Here is a 26,042-nt window from a genome sequence, read left to right on the forward strand (position 1 = left end):
TAACTTCTTAAGAGTGCATCTAAGTAATTCAGAGTTAATCAAGCTATAGCATTTGATTGAGCAAACCATTTATTTTGATATAATTAATTCTTGCTTTTCATGTGCTGTTTCAGGTCGATTCTGAATTCTTTATCTGAAATCGCCTAGGGATATCTGATTGTCGTATTTACAATGAGAAATGGCATGCTAAGGCTGTTTAGGTCATGCAAGATTTAATAAGAGCACACTTGCAGGATATATTCTTCCCATTTATTTATTTCAAAAGTCGTGCAGCCTTCATTTCCAATTTAGACCTTCATAAAAATGTAATTCACAAGGAGTAATACAAATGATGTCTTTGAGGAATATTTTTTTATTCTTTGTGCATGTGTATGTTCAGGGGGAGAAAAAAGCCAAGAAAGAGCTGTGATGCATAGAGGGACAAAACTAGAGAAAATCATGAATTTCTCAGTGGGTTACAGCTCATACAGCAGTGTGGCTTTTAAAATCTGTCCGCACAGATTATTTTTTTTAACTGATTGACTACGAAGAGTCATAGATCATTATGCTAGAAATAGTAATTCACGTGAGTTATTTTGGTCATGGGAGAAACCCAAACTCCTTTATTTTCTTAGTTGCTCTGTTGTTATTAAATGAGAGCTGGACAGTTACCCAGTGCTGCGCTTGCCAGTCTCTTTGGGCTTTTTGTCTCTGCCTGCCTCTTTCCATCTCCAGGCTTCTGCTGTGCCTCTGTGTCCCCAGCTGGCAGCGTCCATCTCAACTCCATGTAAATACAGCCAGCGTGCTCTAAAAGTCACTGCTAACGTGGGATCTTTTCATCGATCATGAAAACGATTAAAAATTTGGTCTCTTAAATCTTATGCTTTTGAAAAGAACACAATATGTCAAAAGGATAAAATATGTGAATTAGTAAACAGATGATGCCTTTCGTAATGTCTTTCTCGTGTAATCTTCTAGATTTAACACTTGGGGTTTTGTAATGCCACTTTAGTTTTATAAGTTAGAAATAGAAAAAAGCTTTCTGATGGGTAGAACTGTGGTTTGTATTTTTACTAATGTGTGTATTGTTTACTGTTTCTTTTTATTTTAAAAGAAATGGCTGCAAGCAAATGAGCTTCAGAAGGAAGTATACCAGCATCTGGCCTACTATGTACCAAAAATTTACTGCAGGGGTCCTAACCCTGCCCCACAGAGAGAAGACATGCTGGCACAACACGTGTTGCTGGGACCAATGGAATGGTATCTTTGTGGCGAAGATCCTGCATTTGGTTTTCCAAAGCTGGAGCAAGCAAACAAACCTTCCCATCTCTGTGGTCGCGTTTTTAAAGTGGGAGAACCTACGTATTCTTGCAGGTAGTTCAAATTAGCATTTGGAGCATTTCTGATCTATGAAGAACAGAACAAGGTGATAGAAATTTTTGTCCTAGTGAAAACTTACTACCTTCAGTGTATTTTTAAAGTAAACTTGCAGTTGTTTCTCATGAGAGGTGGGACCAGGCAAAAATAACATACTACAGGTTTGTAAATGGAAAAATAGTATATGTTGTAGACTGTTTTATATACAAAAGAAATGCAAGAATAAAAAAGTAGTTCAGGTGAACTGTCAGTGTGACTTCAGAGCATTAATCAGAAGTAAGTGGGCAGGTGCACGTCATGTAATTCAAGAGTATGATGTCAGAGGTGTTTTAAGACCTCTCAACATGAGGTAGATGAGATTTAACGGGGGGTATGTTAGATCTCTTCGATCACAGGGAAAACTCCTTTTTTCTTAGATGTTCTTAGGTGCTTTCTTCACATCCTCAAAAAAGAGTGAAGAAATCTAAGTGGTGAAGTAGAGAGGGGGACTAATATCTATTAGTACTTCTAAAGGAATTTCTATGGTTTCTTTAGAACTTTTCTGTGAAGTGTAATCCCAAAGAATTTAAAAAACAAACAAAAAGACCTCTTAGGTAGCCTTTTAATTCAAGTTAAATTGCACTGAAGTCTAGGAAGTTAGATGTTAATGATTAAATGCTCTTATGGGCTGATGAAAACTACGGGAGTTCTGTTAAGTTGGGGTCAGGAGTAAATACAGAATATTTTTATGTTGCTGCTGTCAAGATGGAGCCTCATCTTTCAATCAAGTACTGGACAAATGTGTAAAACTGGTACTGTTTTCTGTTGTATTTTAGCAATTTTCTTTGATTTACAGCTGATAATGAGCAATAATGAGAATTATACTTTCTGAGTTTGTGAACATAAGTTATTTCGTGGAATTCTTGTTTTTAAAGTAACTGTCATAATATTCATTCTCTTGTGGTTGTTTTTACACCGCAAAATCTGAGTCCCTTAATCTTGAGGTGCCTTGAAATCAATTACCTTACATAAATTCATGTATTTTCAGTGCTTCTTAGGGGGAGACTTAAATGTAATGCATAATTGTATCCTTCATTGTTTTAGCCCCTTGCTTCTATCTAATACAACAGTGCTTGTAGACAGGACTTTATTATGCTCTTCAATTCTCTGATTAAGGAAATTGCATTTTTGGACCTTCTTAGTAAGCTTGTAGGACTAAGCTTAGAAGCAGATCTAGTCTGTTGAGTGCTATCTTTCTTTCCAGCGTTCAGAAAAATAGTGTCTTCTCTGATAGCTGAAGATTCTTAGTGCTCGCGCTCTGTACTTGAGAAAATTTGTTTGGGTTTGAGTTGTGTACCTGTCTGTACTGCATTTGGTAATTCATCTTTTCCCTTGCTTATATACTTGTCTCATTTCTTGAAAAAACAGTGGCTATGTTACTCAAACAACATTTTTGTAACCTCTCCTTTTTGAGAACAGGCACTTTCACTTAGTTTCTTCCCCCACCCTGGAACCTATCCCTTTTGTCTTTGAGTAACATAGATGTAGTCAAAAGGCTCATACTGGTGATACTTAAAAATTACTTGTTGTACAAAATTAAAGGCTAAAAATTTAATGCTGTTTTTTTTTTTCTCCTGCTGTTTTCAGAGACTGTGCAGTTGACCCAACTTGTGTGTTGTGCATGGAGTGCTTTCTTGGAAGTATTCATAGAGAGCACCGATACAGGGTAAGTAATACTGGTGGGATATGTGATATAGTCATTAGTATTTCTGTATGTGTGAGAAACTCTTTATTTATTGCTTAAGAATGTGTGTGTAATTTCAAAAAGTTGGATACACAGAAGTTTTGAATTAAGTCTGTGCAATAATCTTAAAGGAACTTGAGTGTTTTTATTTGAGTGTAAATTCTGAAGTTATTATTCTAAAATGTTGAGCGATTAAATTTTATGCGTAACAGTTAACTTTACAAATAGGAGTGTGTTATTTTTAATGTGTGCTCTTCAGAGAGTTCTACAGCATTAGTCTTCATTTTCACTTGCTTTGAACTTGATGTTTGACTATTTTTATTTTTAGAAATATCTATATCCAAAGTGTAAGCACATGCTATTTCAGATATGTCTAATTTAGTTGAGACTGTAGGATGTGCCTGTATGTGTAGAATATACTTTTTTGCCACACGTAGGTGAATGAAGGATTCTTGCATGGATCATTTATTTGTTGTTATTTAGAGAGCATTAAATTTATTTATTTGAGCTGATACCTGCTTTAAAATCAAACCTTATTAAAACTATGTATGTATAACCATTGCAGTATTCATGTACTGTTTACTATACTCATGAAGGTTTACAACATGAACAACTTAAGAGGTTTTTCTGAGAACTCCTGTTATTATAACTAGCACATCTGCACCTTGCTCTGTAATTGTGCTGTTTGGAACAATAAAGCTTCACTCAGATTAAAAACATGAGAATCCAAAATAGGAAAGGTAGCATTACAGCTAATGAATTCAGAAAAACTACAGGTTGCAACTGTGTTGTCATAAACTGCACATTAATTCTGCACAGCCTTAGAGAATAGAGATCTTTGAACTTTTCAGCGTAGGCAAGTTGATGAAGTTTTCAGTCATCATAGAAACGAGCTTGATTTCAGTGCTTTTTAATGAGGTACTGGAAAAAGCTATCGGATATTGTGATCTTGATTTTGTAGTTTAGCTGTGATCACTTGTCTTAATGCTCCTGTATGTTTATATGCATATTCACATAAACTGTGTTGTTTTTGAATAATTATAGATGACAACATCAGGTGGAGGAGGTTTCTGTGACTGTGGTGATACTGAAGCTTGGAAAGAAGGTCCTTATTGTCAAAAGCATGAACTTAACACTTCAGAGACTGCAGAAGAAGAGGTTGAGATTCTGTGTTTTGAAATACTGTTAACTGTGTGTGTGTGTGTGTGTGTGTATGCATGTAGATATAGGAAATCATTCAAATGAGCAGCATGAACTTAGAGATGCTTAGAGTGACATTTTCTACTTGAGGACTTTATTTGTTATATTTTTAGGCTCCTGTGCAGCTTAGGTTCTGTCTTCTTTGTTTTTCTGTCTTATTCTGAAAGGTGAAGGAAATCTTCAATGTGAAAAAATCTGTATGCAATCACATGCTTGAATAAGCCAAATTAAGCTATCTGTGCAACATATGTTCTGATTCTTACGAAGTAAAGTAGAGAGATTTAGTTTTTTTTTTAATCAAAATAACTGACCATTGTGGAAATGCCATAATTGGAACAATAAAGCTTTGCTCAGATTAAAAACGTGAGAATCCAAAATGCCATAAAGGAGTTATTTGATAGAATCTCTAAAAGCTAAAAGTTTAGTATAGAGAAGGTAAATAGGAAGATTGCTATTTCTTATAGCTTAACAAGTTGAACATATTAAATAAAGCTAGCAAAAATAATGTGATATGAATTCCAGTTGTTGAACTTAATGCTTCAAAACACTGGTCTTGCTAAAAATTTGTATTTGTTCAGAAGGCTATTTAGCGTGTTTGAGGAGGAGGAAACGATTGGTAGCTATGTAGAATTACAGACACCATCTTTAGCTTGAGAAATCTTCGTGTCTTAAGTTACTGAAGACCAAAGGAGTATTCTGCCCTTATACTCTTTCCTACCTATCTCTTATTACATCTCAGGAATGATGGCAGCTAGTTGGACTTCTCTTCTGGCCACTTAGAGCTGTTTTTATGTAATATAATTTGTGAAATCTCTTTTGAAGAGTATATAGAAGAGGACTTTCTGTACTAATTTTGCTGATCTCTTGGTTTAAGTGAAACAACTCTAACTGTATTGCAGTGACAACAGCTGTAAAATCTGTACTCACTGTCTCAGTGCTTAGAAATTGCCCTATGGCCTTGCTGCTTGGTCTACACGCAGCTTACATTACAGGATAGCATTAGAAGACTGATGTTCTGAAATCTTGGGTGAACTGCTAGTGCTATGTTTAAAGATACTTACGGTAGTTAAAGAAAGGTGGCAGTATTGTGAATGGTGGAAAAGCTAAGGTACTGAGCAGATTGTGTGTTTCTTCTTGGTAAATAATGGGGTCGAGGTTGCTTATTTAACATCATATGTAGGGGGGCAACATTTGTGAGCAGTGTTGTAGCCTGTTTTCTTTTTGCTGGGATATGTGTCTTTTTGAAAGTGCTGGGAATGGAGGCAGTGCAACTGTATAAGGTTTGCCTTTGCTTTTGGTGATTGATTACTCTGCATGCCCTAATAAATTTTAAATGAATCAAAACCCAGAAATGGTAGATATTAACATTTCTGCAAAACTTCCAGCAGTGGAACAGTTTGTCCAGAGAGGAGGTGGATGACCTGTCCCTGGAGACATTCAAGATTAGGTTGGACCAGGCTCTGAGAAACCTGATCTAGCCGTAGGTGTCCCTGTTCATTGCAGGGGAGTTGGACTGGATGACCTTTAAAGGTCTCTTCCAATTCAAATGATATTATGATTTTGTGGTTGCAAGTATTCAAAAAGAATGTTGGATTGTGTGGATGGCTGAAAAAAAACTTTAAAGGTTTGCAGTATAAATACTTTTTTTTTTTTTACAGTATGAATACAATTCACAGTATAGGTAGAATATACAATTCACAGTGCAGGTGAATTCCTGACTATCAAGATAAGTAAGTAATGCAGACTTGTTCAGAAAAGATTATTGTGTATAGTTTGATAAACTTTATGAAGCACAGAATTTGCTTTTATGTATTCCTAGAATTCAAGTTGTGCTACTCTCATAGTGTTAGCAGAATAGAATATTTTAGTGTTCCTTTTCCACATCTGTAAAGAAACAATAGCTGTTTATAGAATCTGAACTTTGAGAGCTGATGGTTGTGTCTTGGTCTGCTTTTATTTATCAGAGAAGAGGTTGTTAATGTCTGTTTATAAGCAAATCCCCTGAAATGGTTTAGAAGGGAATGGTGGTGTTGCTTGTACTAGTTGACTGAGGATTGAAGTTACTACAGCTGTCACGGGGCAGGAAACTATGAGTGACTTCATAGTTCTTCTCTTTTTCTGCTCCAGAAAGAAGTTACTTGGCATTTGTCAGCTGAGGTGGCACTCCCTCCTCTTCATTTCAGTTTCCTTAGCATGTATCTCTCAGTATGCATACAGATTTTGGGATGAGCAGCCCTGCTGGAAGGGATTTGGGGGTTCTGGTTAACAGCAAGTTGAATTGTGAATCAGCGGTGTGTGCGCCCTGGCAGCAAGAGAAGGGCACCCTTGAGAGTGCAGAATGGACACAAATGGATGTGTGTTTTCCATGCAAAAGATGAATAGATGTCTGTGAATAAGACTGACATGTGAGCAGATCCTACTGTAGCTTGTAAGAGACTCATCATAACTCATGATCCTTGCACGTGCTGTTTGTAGAATCTCGGTACATAGGACTTCTGCCTCTAAAGGCATACTGCATATGAAAGAAAGCAATAAATGCATATTTATTTGTATTTTGCATTTAATTAAGTGGAACAAAGCAGTTATTTCAAATTATGGTTTTTGAATACATTGTGGAAAAAGCAGATTCTAATTCAACTGGTGTTGAAAGAGGGAACGATTAAAGTGAAAATATAGAAGTGTGAAAATTTAATTGAGTGATCAGAGGCAAGTTAATGTTTGGGCATTGAATATTAGATTATCACTTTGCTGATTTTTCTGTGAAGAGCAGGGAAAAGAAAACAAGCTGACTATTAACTGTTCCTTTCAAGCGGGAAGTTATTTTAGGGAAGACACCATTAAGGATGCTTGCATCATCTTTGGTGCGAAGGCATGCAGATTTTTTAAAATACCTGTTCTGAATACCACTCAATTTCTCAATTCCTGTTTATTTTTTCAGGATCCTCTTGTGCACTTACCAGAAGATATGGTAGCAAGAGCTTATAATATTTTTGCTATCACCTTTAAATATGCGGTAGACATATTAACATGGGAAAAAGAAAATGAATTACCTGGCCTAGAAATGACGTAAGTATAGTGTTTGTCCTTTTCCTTCTAAAGACATAAACATATTTACAATAGAAATATAGATTCTTACTTTAATCCTGTTATCTCTTTTCTAAAATTATGTCAGGGATATTTTGTAGACAGTAGACTAAAATAATTGCCTGTGTCTTTAATTAGTGTGATTATACATCCCATTTCTTTCTGTAAAGATGGTGAAATAATTTTTGTGATACGTTTGTTTTCCTCACATTGAAAATAAATATTACTACAGTGAAATTCCTTAGAACAAATGGTAAAATAATTCCAAGCCATTGAAACTTCTAAGATACTATGTGAGAATGTATTGAGCAGGGCTGTACTCTAAGGAAATGTGTTCTCCTTGTAGGAAACTATCAATTCAGAATCAATGAATGTTCAAAAGTGATACTCAGACCTAAGTTTTGTCTTATGATTTTGCTCCTTTTGGACTTAACTTCCACAGGAACATGAAACTTTCCAGCAGAATTGAGATGTTCGGTCCTTGTTAAGTAAAACTGAGTAACAAAGGAAGCCCAGGTTTGAGTTGTCAGCTTGGTGAAAAACTTAATTGTTAAACCGGGAGTTGATCTTTTAAATTTGAATTATATAACTTTTATAGTTTTTAACTTTGAGTTATATATATTCACTGCTTGCTTTGAAGTGAGAAGAGTGACACTTACTACTGCATGCTCTTTAATGATGAAGTCCACACCTATGAACAAGTCATTTATACTCTTCAGAAAGCTGTCAACTGCACGCAGAAGGAAGCTATTGGTTTTGCAACAACAGTAGATAGAGATGTAAGTAAATTCCTTTCTAGAACTTATACTTACATTAACATTTATTTTATGACTACACATACTTTGGTTTGTTTCCTCAACGTGTATAGTTAATGTGATTAACATCTGTCAGGCCCTAACTAACTGACCAAGCCAAATTACGTTTGAAATTGAATATATTTTTCAGCATAATTCTAGTAAGTCTCATGAGCATAGATATCAGGGTGTTTGTTAGCCCTTTCTGTCTAGGGCAGGCAGCAGCTTTAACTCATTGCTTACTATACACCAGGGAGTTTACACTGGAAGATCCCCTGTGCTTGCTTCAAACAAGGGAAGGAAGTAACAGCTGTCAACTGAAAGAAAAAAAATCTTTAATTGGTTGCTTTTGTTCCTGTGCTCATGGAACTGTTTGTGGTTTTTAAATTTAATTTTCTTTTTTCATAATTGTTAGATGATAATGGCAGGAAGAAGTAAAGCATTTTATGCAGCACTTAAAAAGAACAATGAGTTCAGAGAAATTACGTGCTGAGTATAATTTTAACTAGTATGTTGATCTCAAGAACACTCTCCCAGCTGCATTTGTCTTCTGGCTCATATGATTATAATTTTTTTTTTTTTTAAGAAAGAGCATCTTTTCTTCTGGGTAACTTTCTAGGGACAGCTGCATCTTGTTACTTGTGACATAAGTCTGTTGCTGTGAAAATGTGTCCTTTTATATTGTTTTGATTCCTTATGCCTCTTTTTTGGAGGGAGTGTAACAAGGAGCATCTCTTCCAAAATGGCAGTGGGAGCACTGCTTTTTAAAAAGCATTGGAATATCTAAAATATTTAAACTTTAAGAAAAATACTATGATTGAGTATTTGATATTTCAAGTAAAAAATAATAGCTGTGCCTTAAAATCGCTAATTAATATATACAGAAAATTTTGTTTACATGTAATTGCATATATGGCATAGCTTAATTTTTTTTAAAGTACAGTGTGCATTTTGGAAACTCAAATATTTAACTTTATGTAGTACTTTCAGAAAATGAAAATGAGGTGAAAACGAGAGTGGTTATCTTGCACCTGAAACTTTTCCTACGTCTTTTATACTAATGTAAAGCACTGCATTTGAACTTCTTGCTTAGAAACTGGTGGTAATGTTACTTTCTCACAAATTTAAAGGGCCGTAGGTCTGTCCGATATGGAGACTTTCAGTACTGTGATCAGGCAAAATCAGTAATTGTGGTAAGTAGTATCTGCCTATTTTCCTCATCTAGCTGAAAGATGGGTTTTGTACAGAGTTCTGTGGTATTGTTACTATCATGACTCTTTATATAATACAAAATACTGGAAACACTACAATACACATGGGATAGGTTACAAAATGTAGTTTTATGCTATGTTCTTGCTTTTCTGCTGTAGTCTAGCTTGCACCTAAAATCATTTCCCAGTAAGTTACTAGGCAACTTTTGCCTCAGAAAACAATAAGGAACTTAAAATGTAGTTTTGTAGGGTAATATATTAGTTCAGACCAGTGAAGTTAAACTACTTCTCTCCTATAATATCAAATTGTTTGTCTTTTTATGATAGCCCCAACCACTGAAATTGTAACCAAGGGATTGAGTCCAAGTGCAAAACTGCATTTACATTTTTGCATGTATTGGGGAATGTGTGTATATTCATAATACGTATCATAAGATCCTTCCACGTAAGAACAAGGGTTTAAGCAGTGGGGTTCTTCATTATGTGCAACAACTTGCATATAATGCTCCTATTGCTGACAAAGTAATACTGCAACTAGAGTTACTAGACTTAAACTATTTTGAAGATATTTTGAAAACATTAATGTCTCTTTAAAGATTGTTAAGCAATTTATTTAACTTGCCACCTGTGCAGTTAAAGAAAAAATGACTTCTGTGTGTAATGTCTAACTTAAGGTTACTACCACAGATGAGGAGATATTCTTTCTTGTTTCTAATTCTACTTGTTTTTCGTTTTTGAAAACGGTCTGTGGATGATAAGTTTCTTTTTTGGTGGGCTGCTGTGTGAGTTGCGTGTCATGTTGTGAGGAATGAATGTGTGCAGTTGTTCTAGACTGAGACTGTTTATCAGTAAAATGCAGTAGGTCCGTGTGCGTGTTGATAAGAGGAAGAAAGTGGAAAATGAACTGGCCTAAATATGTTGCTATTGCATAATATTGTCATTCAAATACTAATAGGATAAACAAAGTTGAGATTTTTTACTTCTTCATTTAGTTGTTAGTCATTGCAATGTGTATTAATATTATAAGTTATTGAAATTAATCATGGGAATGCTGTGTTTCTGTACATTAATGTGTGCTAGCCCTCATTAAAAAAATCTTTTTTTTTTTTTTCTTTTTTTAAGAGAAATACCAGTCGTCAGACAAAGCCATTGAAAGTACAGGTTATGCATTCATCCATTGTTGCCCATCAGAGCTTTGGTCTGAAGCTCCTAACCTGGCTTGGCAGCGTTATTGGATATTCAGGTGGGCAAACTTGAACTTTTTTGAAAAGCTAGAGAATATTTGCTTCAGGAATTCAGCTTTCTTCATAATGTCGCCTTCTTATTTAGATATGCAGTGTGTAAGATAAAGCAATTAATATCTTGTCAGGCTCTATCCACGTACTGTTTTCTGTTTAGTTGTTGTTGAACAGAAGCTGGGAATCATTGTCAAATGCTGCAAGCCGACTAGCTATTTTTCAGTCCCTGGTTCTTTTCAAATGAATGCAGTAAGCTGAAAATAACCCCTCTACTTAGACAGTACAAAATTAATCAGAAATCATTTGATGGTGATGAAAGTGGTTGCCTCAGGTTTGTTGCTGTGTAAGTAGAACAACAGAGAAAGTGTGGGGGACTGCTTTAGGATAAGTATAGAAACCAATGAAGTATTAATCAGCTATTTAGAAAGAGGTTTCTTCAAAGAAACAGTATGCACAGTAAAAAAGATGCACTTCAGCACTTTTTTGGGGGGACTGTGTTTTTTTTTTGGTGTGTTTCTTCTGTTGTCTTGATGAATTAAAGTTGTGAGGATGCAGAGCATGAGAGGAAATAAATAGAAAATGCATCAAACTACCACAAACTCCCAATGGATATAAATGTAGGCATAGTCCCCAGCCCACCGTGTTTTATGAATCTGTGAATGTTAACAAGAACTAACAGCAGAGCACTGTCAACTGTAATGTGATGTGTAAATTCTTCTGTGTAGGTTCACAGATTATGTATTAAACTGATACTTGGAAAACAAAAGGTGAAATTCAAGCATGGGATCTCTCTATCATGCTATTTTTGATAGATAAGTAGTTTGTTTGTATAAGCTTATTTTTAAGATACATAAATCAAACTTCTGAAAAATTATTGTAGAAGTTTGTTCGAGTACTTGGTAGTGTTGATGGCAAATAATATATTTACTGGTGAATAATTCATATAAATAGAGAGACTAAGAGGTATTTAACTTGACAATATTTTTTTCCTTCTGATTTAACCTGTTGACTAGCATTGTGTTTCTCATTTTCATTGAGCCCAGTTCTGTGCCATATTTTTTGTGCCAAGTACCAAGGTCACTAATTTTAGTACCGAGTTGCAACAGCAAAAAAGTGACATGATTGCATTAATGAAAGTAAGATACCAAACTGCACATAAAAGCATAGAATTTTTAGTTTGAGTGTGTATGAAGGGAACTCTGCAGAATTTCAGAGTCATTGAATCCACTGTATTTTATTTTTGCCCTTCTGAAACATAATGTTATTCAGTGTATATATTTTGTCTGTGATCTCTGTGTTCACAGCTGCTCAAATTGCCTTTGGATCTTGGCATGCAGTCATAATATAGGTCAAACAGAACTATATTGTTCACGGAGACACAACCTTGCTATAGGGCTTCACAAACTGTATGGAATGTACTGTGTAGTGCTTGGTATGGTATGCATGGCACCGAGACATTGCCAGCTCTACCTGAGAAGCTGAGGTGTCTCAGCAGGGTGCAGAGATGGTGGCTTAATACTTAGAAGCCATACTCTTTTGTTAGTGAGTAAGATTCTTGCAGTCAGCAGCTGGGTTGAGCATATGAGGGTCTGTGTTAAGTTTTGTTGAAGATTCAGTATATGTTGTTTGTTCATATGACAGCAATTATTATTACTTTCCATTTGAAAAAAAAAAGAGCAAACAAAACAATAGAGAAGCTTTACTATAATAGCGGGTAGTAAGTATACAGAAAAAACTGTCATGTCATATATGAACTTTTATTTTTGCTAAGACTCTAAATGAGAAAAATGTGACCCTAAAATTAGCCTGATGTATGAGTATTTATATTCGTAACCTAGAAGCATTTTTAAGGAGTACACTTTTATTTGATAACTTTGAAACAAATCACTCTGTTTGGTAGCTTTCATAAAGTTCATTTATGTTCCATAAGGCTGGTACTAGACGTGCAAGGTATCAAATATTTGTGTTTCTATCAGCAAAATAGGAACCGTTATCTGGTTGTCAAGGAAATAGGGCCAGGTGTCTTCTGTTGTGTCTTATGAAAACTCTGGTGTATCAAAATAACGACAAGTTTTGTGTTGAAGCTATTACTAACTTCCATCATTTCTCTTCATTAAGATGGCCTTCGTCGAGTACTGTGTCAGGTTGGTTTACAGGAGGGACCGGATGGGGAAAATTCTTCTCTTGTGGATAAGCTGATGTTGTATGATTCTAAACTGTGGAAGGGTGAGATTTATTTTTCAAGTTTTTGGAGAATGCTGAGGAATGTTATGCATGATGTTTTTCCCTTAGCGCATGTGTGATCGTTTTTACTGTAATATGTTAGTGATGTGATTTCCTAGTTTGTTAGGATAACTTCTTTCATGTAAAGAAGATGTAATTTTCACCTTTTACATTTTTACTTCAAGATTAATATTTCTGTACTTCTTGTTTTTCATAGTTACTCTGTATTGAGAAAATAATTGAATGACTTTTGACTTAAATGACCTAAAGAAAGAAATATAAACATGCTTATGTGTTTCTAAGCTACATGCTGTTAATTCTTAGTGGTATTGATAGTACTTTCTTGAGTGCTGCTCAGACACACATTGAAATTCAGAGCTAGATAAGTTGATTGATTTTTATTTTTATTTTTATTATTTTTATTTTTTAGTGGAGCTGTTTCAGCTGACAAAATTTATTGTGTTTCCCAGGACTTTACATGTAACTGCTTCCCCTTTGCTCCCCTCAGGCCATCCAAATCCTATTTGTTCTGAAGAGTATTTTCATTCTTGTTTGCCTGACTTGAAGGTTTATGTTCTCATTTAGCAGCTGAGTATTATTTGATAGTATTATTTGAGGCGTAATAAATAATGCCACTTGAAGCATTTCATTTTCTGTGTTCTTCATTTTTTTGCTACCATCTGAGAGACTTGGTCAAAGCAGCTTCTGCTCTGAACTGCAGATATGCTTCATTTTGTAAAAGTTTATATTTCTAATGATTCTGTAGTATGTTGTTAGAAAATAGTGACATATATCATTCGTTTGTTCTTGACAGGAGCTAGAAATGTATATCACCAGTTATTCATGAGCAGTCTACTTATGGACTTGAAATACAAGAAGCTTTTCGCTATCCGTTTTGCAAGAGTAAGTATCTTTATTAAGAGTTATTAAATGCCTAAATATTTCAGTGAAGAGTTTAGTTAGCATGTAGAACTTCAAATGAACTGTTGCAAGAATTATTTTTTTTAATGTGGAAAATTGAAATGAAATGCCAACGTTGTATTTCTGTCTTCAAAATATTAGTTGAAATGGCATCTCATCTGGTGAGAAGATAAACTTTCCAAGTTCCCCAGATCTAAAGTAGTTCACGTGTTCTGTCTTTACCATCAGCTATGCAGGCTCTTCTTGAGAGCTAATTGCATCTCATTGCTGAGGCATAAGCTCTTACAGCACTCCAAAAAAAAATTGTGCTGGAATTCAGTTATGCTGATTGGTATTTCTGCAGTAAGTAGTACTTGAAATGCTTTTAAATCACCAATGCAAAATTCAGCTCACTCTGCTGAAGACAAGTGTGTGTGTGTGTGTGTGTGTGTGTGTGTGTGTGTGTAAGAAATAAAATATTAGCCTTTATTGTGAAAACGAGTGAGTAGTTCTCACTTGTGAGCTGATAAATTATGTTTTTTGTACGAGGTATTAATATAACAATCTGAAAGAGCTACTCTTCCCTTTATCGTGGAATTAAAATTTCCCAGAGCAGACATTTAAATTAAAAAATCAGGTCAGTGTGGATTAGAGGTGAATTTCCCCTTGTTGTTTAGAATTACCGGCAGTTGCAGAGAGATTATATGGAGGATGATCACGAACGAGCAGTGTCGGTGGCTGCTCTGTCTGTCCAACTCTTCACTGTACCTACTCTGGTGAGTAGTGCCTGTCTTTCTTTTAAAAACTGATAGTTGGCACTCCTTGCCTCTTTTTGCCTCCTTCTTAATAGAACTATGAGCGATTGCAGAGTGATTTTATGAAAGATGACCACGACAGAGAGTTCTCAATTGCTGACCTCTCGATACAGATATTCACAGTGCCTTCTCTTGTAAGTACTAAAAGACCAAAAAAGGAAATCTTTGTTTGTTGAAAACCACTTGAGGTTCTTGAATCCAGACCACAGATTTCTGTCGAAATGTGGGGCACTGCTACTGCACGTGAGTCAGTCTGTTTACATACATTACTTTGGGTTTAGAAGTTAAAGAAGTTTAGCGCTGCAGAGATTGAATCTGACTTCCCAGAGTGGGCTGGGTATTTTTTTATTTTATTTTACCTTTTTATTTTAGCATTGTGTTTTGTGTATTCAGTGCTTATTCAGAAACGCACAACATTTACATTTCTCTTCATAACAATTAGTGGTTTCTGTTTGTAGAAATCTACGTTGTGATTTGCTTATTGCAGTTTCAGAGCGTACCTTTTGGGCACAGTTTTCTAAGTGATCCACTGTGTTTATCTTAATTTTCTAGTCAATCTAACTGCAGGCAATAATTGTCTCATGACATTCTGCACTTCCTTTGATGCTTTTTTCTCAGTCTGTGTCTTCTTTCAGGTTTCCAGTTAATTTTTATTACAGCGCTTCAAGTTATGTTTCACTCTGTTCACTAATACCGCCCATCATTCTTGAGCTGATGCTTCTTTTTTTGGTCCTTTGCTCCAGTCACCAAAAATGTCTTTATTTGCTTGCAGTACACACTAATGTTTGGAGCTGTACTGAAAATAAAAGTTTGATTTTCATAGCCACTTTTTTTAATGTTTCAAAAGTGAATGCTTCTCAATCCTCCCAAATTTTATTGAGCTCCAAAATTCAATATTACAATAGCATTTTATGATACTGTGTGAAGTTGGTTTTTAATATCATAGAGATGGATGTTATTAATGGGAATCTGAAACCTCAGGATTTTGTTTCCATGGGTCAGGGCAACATTGTGTAACTCTTTTAATTTTGATGCTGGCAGTAAGAATATTGCCACTATTCAGTCTTGCATTTATCCAGCTAATTTTATTCAATTTTTTTTTTCATTTGACGGGTGAGGTGATAGAGTATGCTTGTGTAAATATTTTATAGGAATTTCAAATGCTTCCTTAGAGGAAGAGAATTGTTGTTTCACTTCTACGTGTTTTTTTTATTTCTAAAGCATGCAAAACAAGGGTAAAGCAAATTGTTATTGACTAATTTTATAGAAAATAGAATAGAGCGATGGCCTGAAAGTAAAATAAGAGGGAAGAATTCTTTTTTTCTAGGTTTTGACCCATTTTGCATTCATTCTTAGTTGAATAAATAAGTTGAGGAATGTTAAAACCACCCCCAGTAACATTTTCAAACTTATGTTAAGAATTGGATTTTGAGCTCTCGAGTCACTGAGGTTGCTGGGTTTGAAGGATGATTAGTTGTGTGGACAGTAATTTATTTTTAACGTTAACTACTAGATTTTTCCCTCACAATAGCATTTTAAAATCTCTTTGGAGTATCATTAGCAACCATAGAACATGGAAGCTCTAGTCAACAACTGCAGTGTCATTGTGGTAGATCAGAGGAGCCAATCTTCTTGAATATGTAAGGCACCCAGATAACATCGTCATGGGTCCTGAAAACTGCAAGGCTGGTACAATCTACCTTGGAGAGCCAGCAGGATGAGGGAGTTCTGGAAGAGTTTGCAAGTAGGAGGTGGCAGTCACTTCTTAGCACCCCCTACGCTGTTGTTGGGTTGGGTTAAGTTAGGCTGGGTGTGGCAGATTGTCATCTGGCAATGCTGGACTTTGTGATGGGTTTTGATTTGTTTCCTGCAACGCATGGAAATACACAGAGGCCACTGATGGGAATTAAAGGTCATCTCGCATAATTTCTATGTGGAAATTGCTCTTTATAGCTCCTTAGAAGTTCAGAAAACTCACTAAGTGCCATAGTGCTTGGCCTTTTGTAAACAGAAAAACAAAACAACTGTCACTACCCCAAAGGGCTCATACTTAAATTACATAAGAGACAACAGCTAATTAAAGGGAGGCACAAGTTAATTAAGTTAATTGTAAGAAAGATAATAATATGTTTTTTCATAATTATATGCGTAAGTTAACAGGAGCCTAGTCATAGTCAAATTTCTGTACAGAAGGGGACTGAAGAGAGATCTGAGTTATGATAATTTCTGATTAGGATACATTTTTCTTTTGTGAATATTTGGAAGATTGACTTTTAGTATATTCTTCTGTTTTAATTATCAATGTAACTATTTTGAATAAAATGTCATGGTTTTTTTTTTTTTAAACTTGATGGTGCAATGTGAATTTCTTGTTTAGTTGCCTGTTAATCACAGCAAATTTCTATGTACTTTTGGTATAGGCTCGAATGCTAATAACAGAGGAAAACCTCATGACCACTATCATCAAAACTTTTATGGACCATTTAAGACACCGTGACATCCAAGGCAGGTTTCAGTTTGAACGTTACACTGCTCTGCAGGCTTTCAAATTCAGGCGTGTTCAAAGTCTTATTCTGGATCTCAAGTAAGTACATTAGCTACGTGCTGATTTGATCAATTGAAAGAGAATACAGGATTAAAAGTAACACTTGTATCTGTTTCTAATGTACTCAGGTATGTGTTGATAAGTAAGCCAACTGAGTGGTCAGAAGACTTGAGACACAAGTTTCTAGAGGGTTTTGATGCCTTCTTAGAGTTACTCAAATGTATGCAGGTATGTAAATCTGTGAGTTACAAAACGTGCTATAATCTTAACACAGTGCAAAAAGTTAGCTATCATAATATAGAAACTGAGGGGATTCATTGTACCCTCTGTTTTATAATTTTAGAACAATATAGCTTCTGGAATTGTTTTTTTCCTGAAACATGTCTGACCCATCTTTTATTTTTTTTTGATTGTTGTTTAGGAGGCAGTAAAAAAAGACGAGTGATTCAAAAGGAAAAATGTAGTTTGGGGCTTATTTTGCAGCTTTATGGGCAAACAAGACATATTCAATTGTATGAGCAAAATCTGCCCCATTTTAACTAATTTTCCATCTTTTTGAAAGATGCAGATACTACTTCAGTGTTAGCAGAGTTGATCCTTGTATTAAAGCATATATCTTCTGAGCCATAGCAGTAGGTGTCTTTGCTGAGATTTTTTTTTAGTCTTTTCACGTACTGTGTTGTCTTAAGAGGAGTATTTTAAAAGCAGCACAGCTTTTGCAAAAGCAGATTTACAGTATGATCAGTAAGGCGTGAATCAGAATTACTCACATTTTTTTCAATACTTCACTAGTACACCCATCTCAGTGTTTTAACTTTGTTAGCCCGTTGACGACAGTCTCTTGAATATACTTTCTCCTATATCATGCTGTTGATTTTCTTATTTCTTATACCAAGATCTGATTAGGTGTGGTGGGTACTCAGTCTTTACTTAGCATTCACCTGCATTTCTCAGTATGTCCTTAGAAAATGCATTTAAAAAGCAAAATAAGTGTTGTAATTAAGATGATTAATGTATGTATGTAAACATCCTTTGAAAAAAAACTTTAAGGTGTTAATAACAGAGCTAATACCTGAAAAATGCCCTGACCCATGTTCTTATTTCCTGCGCTTCCTGTTTCTTTTTCTTGTTATTTTGATATGTATAATTCATTTCCAGATGGCCCCAAGTATTTCTTGTTATAGCAGCAATATGTTTGTAAGAATAGGTAACCACTGTACCACAATTAGGCTAACGTGAAGCTATTTAAGTGATAATGTTGTTGAAATGTGCAATGCTTTTTTTTTTAAGGGTATGGATCCAATAACCCGTCAAGTAGGACAACACATCGAAATGGAACCAGAATGGGAAGCAGCATTTACATTGCAAATGAAATTAACACTTGTTATTTCAATGATGCAGGACTGGTGTGCTTTAGATGTAAGTTCCTTCTGAAGTGTTTTCTCTGTGTGAATGTTTAGTAATGGAGGTGGTGGTCATGAGAAGGTAAAAGAAACATCAATGTGTGTAACAAGTTGAACAAAACACGTAATGGCATTGTAAGTCAAAATCTTCTGTGTGTAAGTATGCCTTCTCTACATCAAAAAATTGTGATCATCACAACACTGTTAGGTTATAATTAACAATTATTGAAGAACAGGATGTAGAGAAACATGCCCTGGATCTACCTAATGCTGCTGGACTGTGAGTCAGGTTTCTACTGCGTGTATGTTTCAAGTTCTAGCATTTCAGAACTTCAGCATGGTGAAATGTTGTTGTGGAACAAGTGATCCTAGAATATCTAAATATTCAATCTGGCCTTAATCTGTCACTGTCAGTTAATGTACAAGTTGACTAAACTAGCACGATCATGAAAACCTTCAGGAAGTTCCCATAGTTACAAGAACAAAAGCCTTGCAACTGTTTTTTACTTAGTTGTTTTTTTTTTTTCTGGTCAGACATCTAAATGTATTTTGTGGTCTATGTCTGCCTCAGTAATTCAGATTAGTATTGAGTTCCTTACCTTAGTTTTGTAGGACAGTTAATACAGATAAAAACCCAAAAGCCTATTTGCACCTGTCAGATGTCTTGTTGTTTACTGTGCTGTTAGTCAGAGCTCCGCTTTTTTCATAATCTTTGTGAACTGCGCTCCTTCTTTTAGGAAAAAGTGTTAATTGAAGCTTACAAGAAATGCCTGGCTGTGCTGATGCAGTGTCATAGTGGCTTTACTGATGGAGAGCAGCCTATTGTTCTCAGTATGTGTGGACATTCAGTTGAGACCATCAGATACTGCGTTTCCCAGGAAAAAGTCAGCATTCATCTCCCAGTTTCACGTTTACTTGCAGGTATAAACTTGCTTAAAAATATTTCAGGAAATTGAAAATGTTGCATAAATATAATTTGCTTTTGTGTGGATATAATGAACCACACAGCAGCTGTTGAGAGCCTAAGTTTTGGTGTATTTTAGCCACTATTTAGCAGTTTGATGGCCTACAGCAAAATGTTCCCAACCATTTGAGAAGTTAGTCTCAGACCTGGAGGAGGTAGTCTCCTGTCTCTGTGTTTGTCACTGGTGGGTGTAGGAAGTTACAGCTGCTTTTGTAGCTTGCGTGGTGCAAAAGAAATGCAACAAAACATGGGCTGCAGTTGTCTGATTGTTTTCAAGTATGTTTAGCTGTCAGATTGAATAGACAAATCGACGGTCTGTTAGTGAACAGATTTATCAGGGATGTGTCACCAGAAAATTAAGCAGTGTATTTTTTCAACTTGTATTAGGGCTAACTTGCTGAACAGTTGTGTTTTGAGGGGAATATTATTTTAATCTGAACATATAGTCATATGATAATAAAATAAATTTACAGATAATTAAGTGAAAAGGTAGTTCTTAAGTGACATTTCTATGTAAAATATTATGCAGACCAGAGTCTAATAACTTTTGATTTTTGAATCTATAAGCAAACTCCTTGTAGTTTTAAAGCAAAGCAAACCAGAAAATCCTTATGTATTTTGTAGGAGCTTCATTGTAGCTTCTGGAGTATTTTGTAAACCTCTTATGACAGACAGCAAGGATGATATATCTGTCCCTGATAACTTGCCCTGATCAACCAAGGATACTTGGCTGTCACTGAGAGGATGTGACATGGACAAAAGAAAGGCAAAACTCAGTTGTTTTACAAGTTTTATACAGATACACCTTTCCATAAAGTGTAGGGTTTTTAAAGTATTTTTCTTTAGGAAGAAAAATACTTTAGCTCCAGAATAATGATTTTACAGATCTGTAATTATTTCCAGAAAATGGTCTGACAGTATATTAGGTGATCTTTTCTGGCCTTTTGGAATTGTATTAGATGCTGTATGTGATATGTATGTTTTTGTTTTATTTATTCATGTAGGCTTGCATGTTTTGCTGAGTAAAACTGAAGTGGCGTATAAGTTTCCAGAGCTGCTACCCCTGGTATGTAATTAAACATAGCATACTCATTAAATGTAATTAGTGCTGAAGATGAAATTGCTTAAATAAGTGTAGGATATTATTAAATAAAAGAAAGGGCTGTTTGGCCATGCATACTGTTCTCAAAGACTATCCTTGATAGATAAAATTACCTCTTAAGAGATTAATATTTGGATGGAGCATGAGCAATCAGCATTGCTCTCTTAAATAATTCAAGACCCCAATGGAAAGTTTGTATTTTGTTCTTCATTCACTACTTTCTTTTTGTGGTAGAAATTATTTATAGAAACCACTGGCAGGACCTGATTTCCTTCTCCTTGGTGTGGATTCTAATTTTGTTCCTCATTTGTTTTCCTTCCTGCATGTTCTCACTGATCCCTTTCTTTAAATGGAAGGTTAAAAAGAACAAAATAAATTTAAAAAGGAGAAATTGTAACTAGCAAAGGAAGGCTCTTGTCTTTAAGCAGAGGATACAGTTAATGTTATTGAATTGACCAGCTGATGTTTTAAAATACAAAACTTACTGTTTTGAAGGATACTTCTTGTGGGGTACTTCTGTGGGGCAAAGTCTGTGTGAGGCTGGTTAATGTTGATGAGATAGATTGTAAAAAGGTTCATCAAGCCTTTGTAATATGTACTTTGGATTTACTTCTCTTTTGTATTCTCCAAATGTTTAATTATTACAAATATCCTTCTTCCTTCTTTCAGTTCCATTTCCTCTTATATTCTCTTAATATACCAAAATACTGTGTTTTATTTTAACTCAGAGTGAACTTAGCCCACCTATGTTAATAGAACATCCTCTACGATGCTTAGTTCTATGTGCTCAAGTGCATGCAGGGATGTGGAGAAGAAATGGCTTCTCTCTTGTTAATCAGGTAAGTACATAGCAGCTGTGTAATCACTGTTTTCTGATTACTCCCCCAAGATTGATTTCCAAGATTGATTTCAGACCCCCAAATCTCTCATTTGTGTCCATTTTAAATTTCACTTGCATTAGCTTCCATAAGGTTTGTGTGAGGTAGGCACTTAAATCAGTACTTGTATTATTTGAAAAATTGTTTTTAAGCCAATCTTTGATATCTTAGTCAGAAATTGCTTTTTTTTGTTGTTGTTTTAAGTCTGCTATGGTGCTCAGTGAACTTAGTGCTTTGTGTGTAAAGAAGCTACGAAGTATAATGCAGCTAATGCCCCTTTTCCTTTTTCCTGTATGCTGCCCACTGATAGCAACAATTAGACCCATGATCTTTGATAATGCATTCATTACTTTTATATAAAAGTGCCTTGAATATTAAAATATACCCCATTCAGATTATTACCCTTTCTAAGGCAACTAAAATCCTAAGGGCACGTAGAAGCATTAGAACCAACTCTGTGTGTCTTGTGTGTCTTTTGGCCCATAAACCCCCCATCTTCAATAGATAACTGCAGCGTATGCATACTGGGAGATTGAAATTAAGCTGCTCTTTTTGCTGATGCTTCTTGCCTCTTAGTCTTAAAAAAAAAAAAAAAGTCTATTATTGTAAGGTGACGTCTTTGTCATTATCTGAAGTAAAGGCAACTCTAGTTGCATACAATTATAACATCTCTCAAGTGTCCGTAGTAACTTACCAGATCTGAAATGTCAGTTTTTGATAGAGGAACGAATCTGTGTTAAATTGCACTGGCTGCCAACATCATGAGGTAAGATGAGTTTAGTTTAGGTACTGAGGCTCCCACGGTCTGGAATTTCATTCTTTTCTGACTATGGCTCACGTTCGGCCAACTGCTTCTGGGTGTTTTCTGATATGAAAGGGCATCTGTGTGTGGGTTAGTAGTTTGAGAAAATAGAAGAAGGCATGCCTAACTAACTACTCCGTGTAATTTTCTAGAATAAAAAAGATGTATATGAAATGTAACGTTTGTTAATTATTTTGCTGGTTGTTATTTTTTTTTCCAGATTTATTACTATCATAATGTGAAGTGCAGAAGAGAGATGTTTGACAAGGACATAGTAATGCTTCAGGTAACCATGTGCACTGGTTTGCATTTTGTGAAGCATCTTCAGGATTCAAGTGCATTTGTTTGTAGCTCTATGAAAAACTTTTGAAATCCTCTTCAGTAATGTAACGAATGTATACATTGCCTCTTCTCCCTTCTTTCTTGCTGTGTTGAAAAATCTCTTCTTGAAGTTCAAATCTGGCAGTCAGCTTAACTCTGACACAGACATCTGTGTTTCTTCTGTGCTGAGTGGGACAAAAGTTAAAATTTGCTGCTTGCTGCCTTCACCTAGAAGGAAAATATTTTCACAAGGCCCTTAGATCTTACCTAGATGTGGCAATACCCAATATAGTGCATGTATTCTGATTTACTTCTGGGTCCCAACATACTTCCCTAAGGCTTGACCTATCCCTGATTCTTCATTATCTTCAGCATCTGCTTACTTGAGTTGATATCCTGTGGTTACATCAAAATGATTCTGTCTAAGAGAAGATCTCACTAGCATTAGTAAACTAAGAACAAATAATTGGCTAAATTAGATACGTTGTTTAATGAACAAGTAATGTTTTGGAATGTAGTATTCAGAAATGGAAGTAGGTGTGTGTTTAGCTGGATTAAGACACTTGTATTCTTTCACAGAAAATTTGGGAAGTCTATTTAAGGTCTTTTAGCTCTTCTTTTGAGAACGGGATTTCAAAATCTTTTTGTTTTATAAAATGATGTGCTATATAATAAGTGATAATAGATGGTACTTATTATGCCTTCTAAAAGTTGGATCAACAGGAATAGAATAGTAGAGACAAAAACAAATGAAAGTCTTTCTCTGTTTTTTATTTAGATTAGAGATGGAAGGAATAATCCTGAATATTTTGCACTTAAGTGCTATCAAAAATTATTAATAAATCGTAGCACCCTACATACTCAAACCTGTGCTGTTGCACTGTTGGAGTCCTAAAAGAGTAAGTCTAATTAAATCTCCATGCCAAGGATAGAGAGAGATGAATTTAATAAATAATCTTCTGTCAACCTTGCATATGAATATAAAAACATTCGATAGTAACACTGAATCTGTTTTCTGTTTATAATCATTTTCTTCTTTAATAGACAGGTGTGTCTATGATGGATCCAAATCACTTCCTGATGATAATGCTGAGCCGCTTTGAACTTTATCAGATATTTAGTACTCCAGATTATGGCAAAAGATTTAGCACAGAAAATACTAACAAGGTAACTTATATATAGATTGTATAGGAAAATCTGTGAATTTCTTTTCAAGAATATATTGAATGCTGTTGTGCTACATCTGTGCTGTTTCTTGATTAAAAAACAAAGTAATTATTTTGATTTAATTTGGCCAGTTTAAAATATGCATAAACATTATACATGTCAAAATGATAAATGTCAGAAGCTGCTGCATGATTTTCATGTTGTTGAGGAAGTTTAAGGCAGTTGTGACTGCATTACAGCAGAACTTAAATTGGGGAATACTAAGGGTGAAAAAAAGTTTTGAAGCACAGAAAAATATTTTCAGCATATGATTCTTTTTTTAACCTTTAAATGAAACATGTAAATTCTTTTTCTTTAATTCAGGATGTTGTTCAACAAAATAATACTCTTATAGAGGAGATGCTGTACCTTATCATAATGATTGTTGGTAAGCTCAGAATATGTTTAATCCATTTTTTAAGATTCTGTTTAATGGTCTGGAATGTCAAATTCAGTTCTACTTTGAATGCTTTGTAGTTCTTGAAACTAGCTTAGTTTAGCATCGTGAATTTTTCATTAACATAATGAATTTTCGGGTGGGCTAACACAAGATTTCACAGCAGAAACTTATTTTCCAGTCTTCTTCTTTAAATGACAAAAGAACAACAAATATTGTTTAAAAATACTCTAAAATAAAATAAAAAAAAATACTGTTCTGTTCTGTTTCTAGGAGAAAGATTCAGTCCTGGAATAGGACAGGTAAATGCAACAGATGAAATCAAACGAGAGATCATCCATCAGCTGAGCATCAGGCCAATGGCTCACAGTGAATTAGTAAAGGCATTACCTGAAGATGTGAGTAACTTGAAAAACAAAGCCTTCAGTTTTATAAGGTTAATTGGTGAAAATTAACTTTCTTTCATGAGTTAATGCTGCTTAATGGAAGCAGCGTGATTATGCAGAGTAAAGTTAACGTGAGAACAGATTAACAGTTGTCATAGAGAAGGTAGGAAAACATTGTAGAAGAAGAAACAGTGTATGAAATAGGCAGGAGCCTGAGAGCTTCTTCAGCTTGTCTCTTTAATGCACTTTCTTATCAGGCCATCTGGTCAGCAGTCTCTGCAGTCTGCTTGTAAATCCTAAATAGATGTATGCAGGTGGGTTGCCAGAGCTACCCAGAAATATAAATTTATATTTTAAAGCTTAATAGTAACTCAAAATATATGAAACTAGGCACAGTATAATGACTTGTGAAACCTAAACACTTCATTTACATGGATAGAAGCATTTGAGTTCCTGTATGAGTACTTTTGTAAGGATGGAAAAGTATGATTTTTTTTTTTTAGACGATTTTTTGAGTAATCTTTAAATGTGGTTTCAGAGGGAAGTCAATATTAAAACATAATTCTTTTAGAGCGTTAGTACTACTAAAGCTAGAAAGCTAGTAGTTAGTTATGTATTCAGTCTTAAATACATTTTCCCTGTTAACAGCTGTACAGGGAAAGGGAAAGGACTATTAGAAAGAACTTAAAGATGATTTGAACTGATTTTTTTTTTTTTAATCTCCTTTTATGATTATCATTTTTCAATGCCTTATCCTTCTATCTTCTTTATCATTTTTAAATGTCTAGAGACTGGAAATAGTGGCTATATATTAAGATACATTGAGTAAGCTAGCTCAGTTTTCTTCTGTTATGTTCTAAGTTTATTTTGACAGGGCAAGAAGAGTACAAATGCAGTATTCTTAAAAGTGCTTTTCACAGACATGGTATTCCTGACCGTGTGTTCTTATTTTGTATTTTAGCATTCTTGGGAGTGTCATGAAAATTACTTCATTCTACATCTGTTTTACTCATTCATCTAGTGCTGTATGTTATTTGAATGTATTTAAATCCAGGAACTGCAGTAACACTCTGTTTTGCATTTTGACTCATTATAGGAGAACAGAGAGACGGGAATGGAAAGCGTGATTGAAGAAGTGGCTTGTTTCAAGTACGTTTCCCTTTATTCTAATATTTTAGCTTTTAAAATTAAATATTTAAATTGTTGAGAATGAGAGGGCAGAAGAAACAGGTACTGGTGAGTAATGAAAGCAAGAAAAAGACATTCTCCTGTGAAATTTAACTCAAAAGGAATATTCATCTATGACAATGTAGCAGTCCAGCATGGAAGTCGTATGAGAGATTTCCATGTTCACTGCTGAGAATTAGGCTTGAGTGTCAGTGGAAACTCGGTGCCCAGCTGCGATTTGTCTCATAACAGTCTGTTTTCATGGGAACACAGGTTGATTACTATCAATAATCTTACTTTACTTACTACGAGTAATAAGTGAATCTC

At 35.0% G+C, this 26,042-nt stretch overlaps 1 protein-coding gene across 2 annotated transcripts in view; it reads left to right on the forward strand.

Moving 5' to 3' along the window:
* Nucleotides 1-1,073: 1,073 nt before the first annotated feature.
* Nucleotides 1,074-26,042, forward strand: part of UBR2 (ubiquitin protein ligase E3 component n-recognin 2) — a 48,008-nt gene continuing 23,039 nt past the window's right edge. Inside the window, exons 1-21 of one of the 2 annotated variants that reach the window (XM_010706749.3) lie at nucleotides 1,074-1,353; nucleotides 2,983-3,061; nucleotides 4,124-4,237; nucleotides 7,218-7,345; nucleotides 8,004-8,142; nucleotides 9,288-9,350; nucleotides 10,491-10,611; nucleotides 12,725-12,832; nucleotides 13,644-13,732; nucleotides 14,407-14,505; nucleotides 16,965-17,128; nucleotides 17,218-17,317; nucleotides 18,380-18,508; nucleotides 19,230-19,413; nucleotides 20,461-20,522; nucleotides 21,287-21,397; nucleotides 22,459-22,524; nucleotides 23,604-23,726; nucleotides 24,090-24,153; nucleotides 24,436-24,560; nucleotides 25,645-25,697. In XM_010706749.3, the coding sequence (XP_010705051.1) occupies nucleotides 1,202-1,353; nucleotides 2,983-3,061; nucleotides 4,124-4,237; nucleotides 7,218-7,345; nucleotides 8,004-8,142; nucleotides 9,288-9,350; nucleotides 10,491-10,611; nucleotides 12,725-12,832; nucleotides 13,644-13,732; nucleotides 14,407-14,505; nucleotides 16,965-17,128; nucleotides 17,218-17,317; nucleotides 18,380-18,508; nucleotides 19,230-19,413; nucleotides 20,461-20,522; nucleotides 21,287-21,397; nucleotides 22,459-22,524; nucleotides 23,604-23,726; nucleotides 24,090-24,153; nucleotides 24,436-24,560; nucleotides 25,645-25,697 (2,273 nt within the window). In that variant the 5' untranslated portion in view covers nucleotides 1,074-1,201. Of the gene's footprint in view, nucleotides 1,354-2,982; nucleotides 3,062-4,123; nucleotides 4,238-7,217; nucleotides 7,346-8,003; nucleotides 8,143-9,287; nucleotides 9,351-10,490; nucleotides 10,612-12,724; nucleotides 12,833-13,643; nucleotides 13,733-14,406; nucleotides 14,506-14,579; nucleotides 14,679-16,964; nucleotides 17,129-17,217; nucleotides 17,318-18,379; nucleotides 18,509-19,229; nucleotides 19,414-20,460; nucleotides 20,523-21,286; nucleotides 21,398-22,458; nucleotides 22,525-23,603; nucleotides 23,727-24,089; nucleotides 24,154-24,435; nucleotides 24,561-25,644; nucleotides 25,698-26,042 lie in introns of both variants that reach the window. The other variant, XM_019612701.2, reaches the window with a different exon arrangement.

This window comes from Meleagris gallopavo, chromosome 2 (assembly GCF_000146605.3).
Source record: "Meleagris gallopavo isolate NT-WF06-2002-E0010 breed Aviagen turkey brand Nicholas breeding stock chromosome 2, Turkey_5.1, whole genome shotgun sequence".
NCBI lineage: Eukaryota > Metazoa > Chordata > Aves > Galliformes > Phasianidae > Meleagris > Meleagris gallopavo.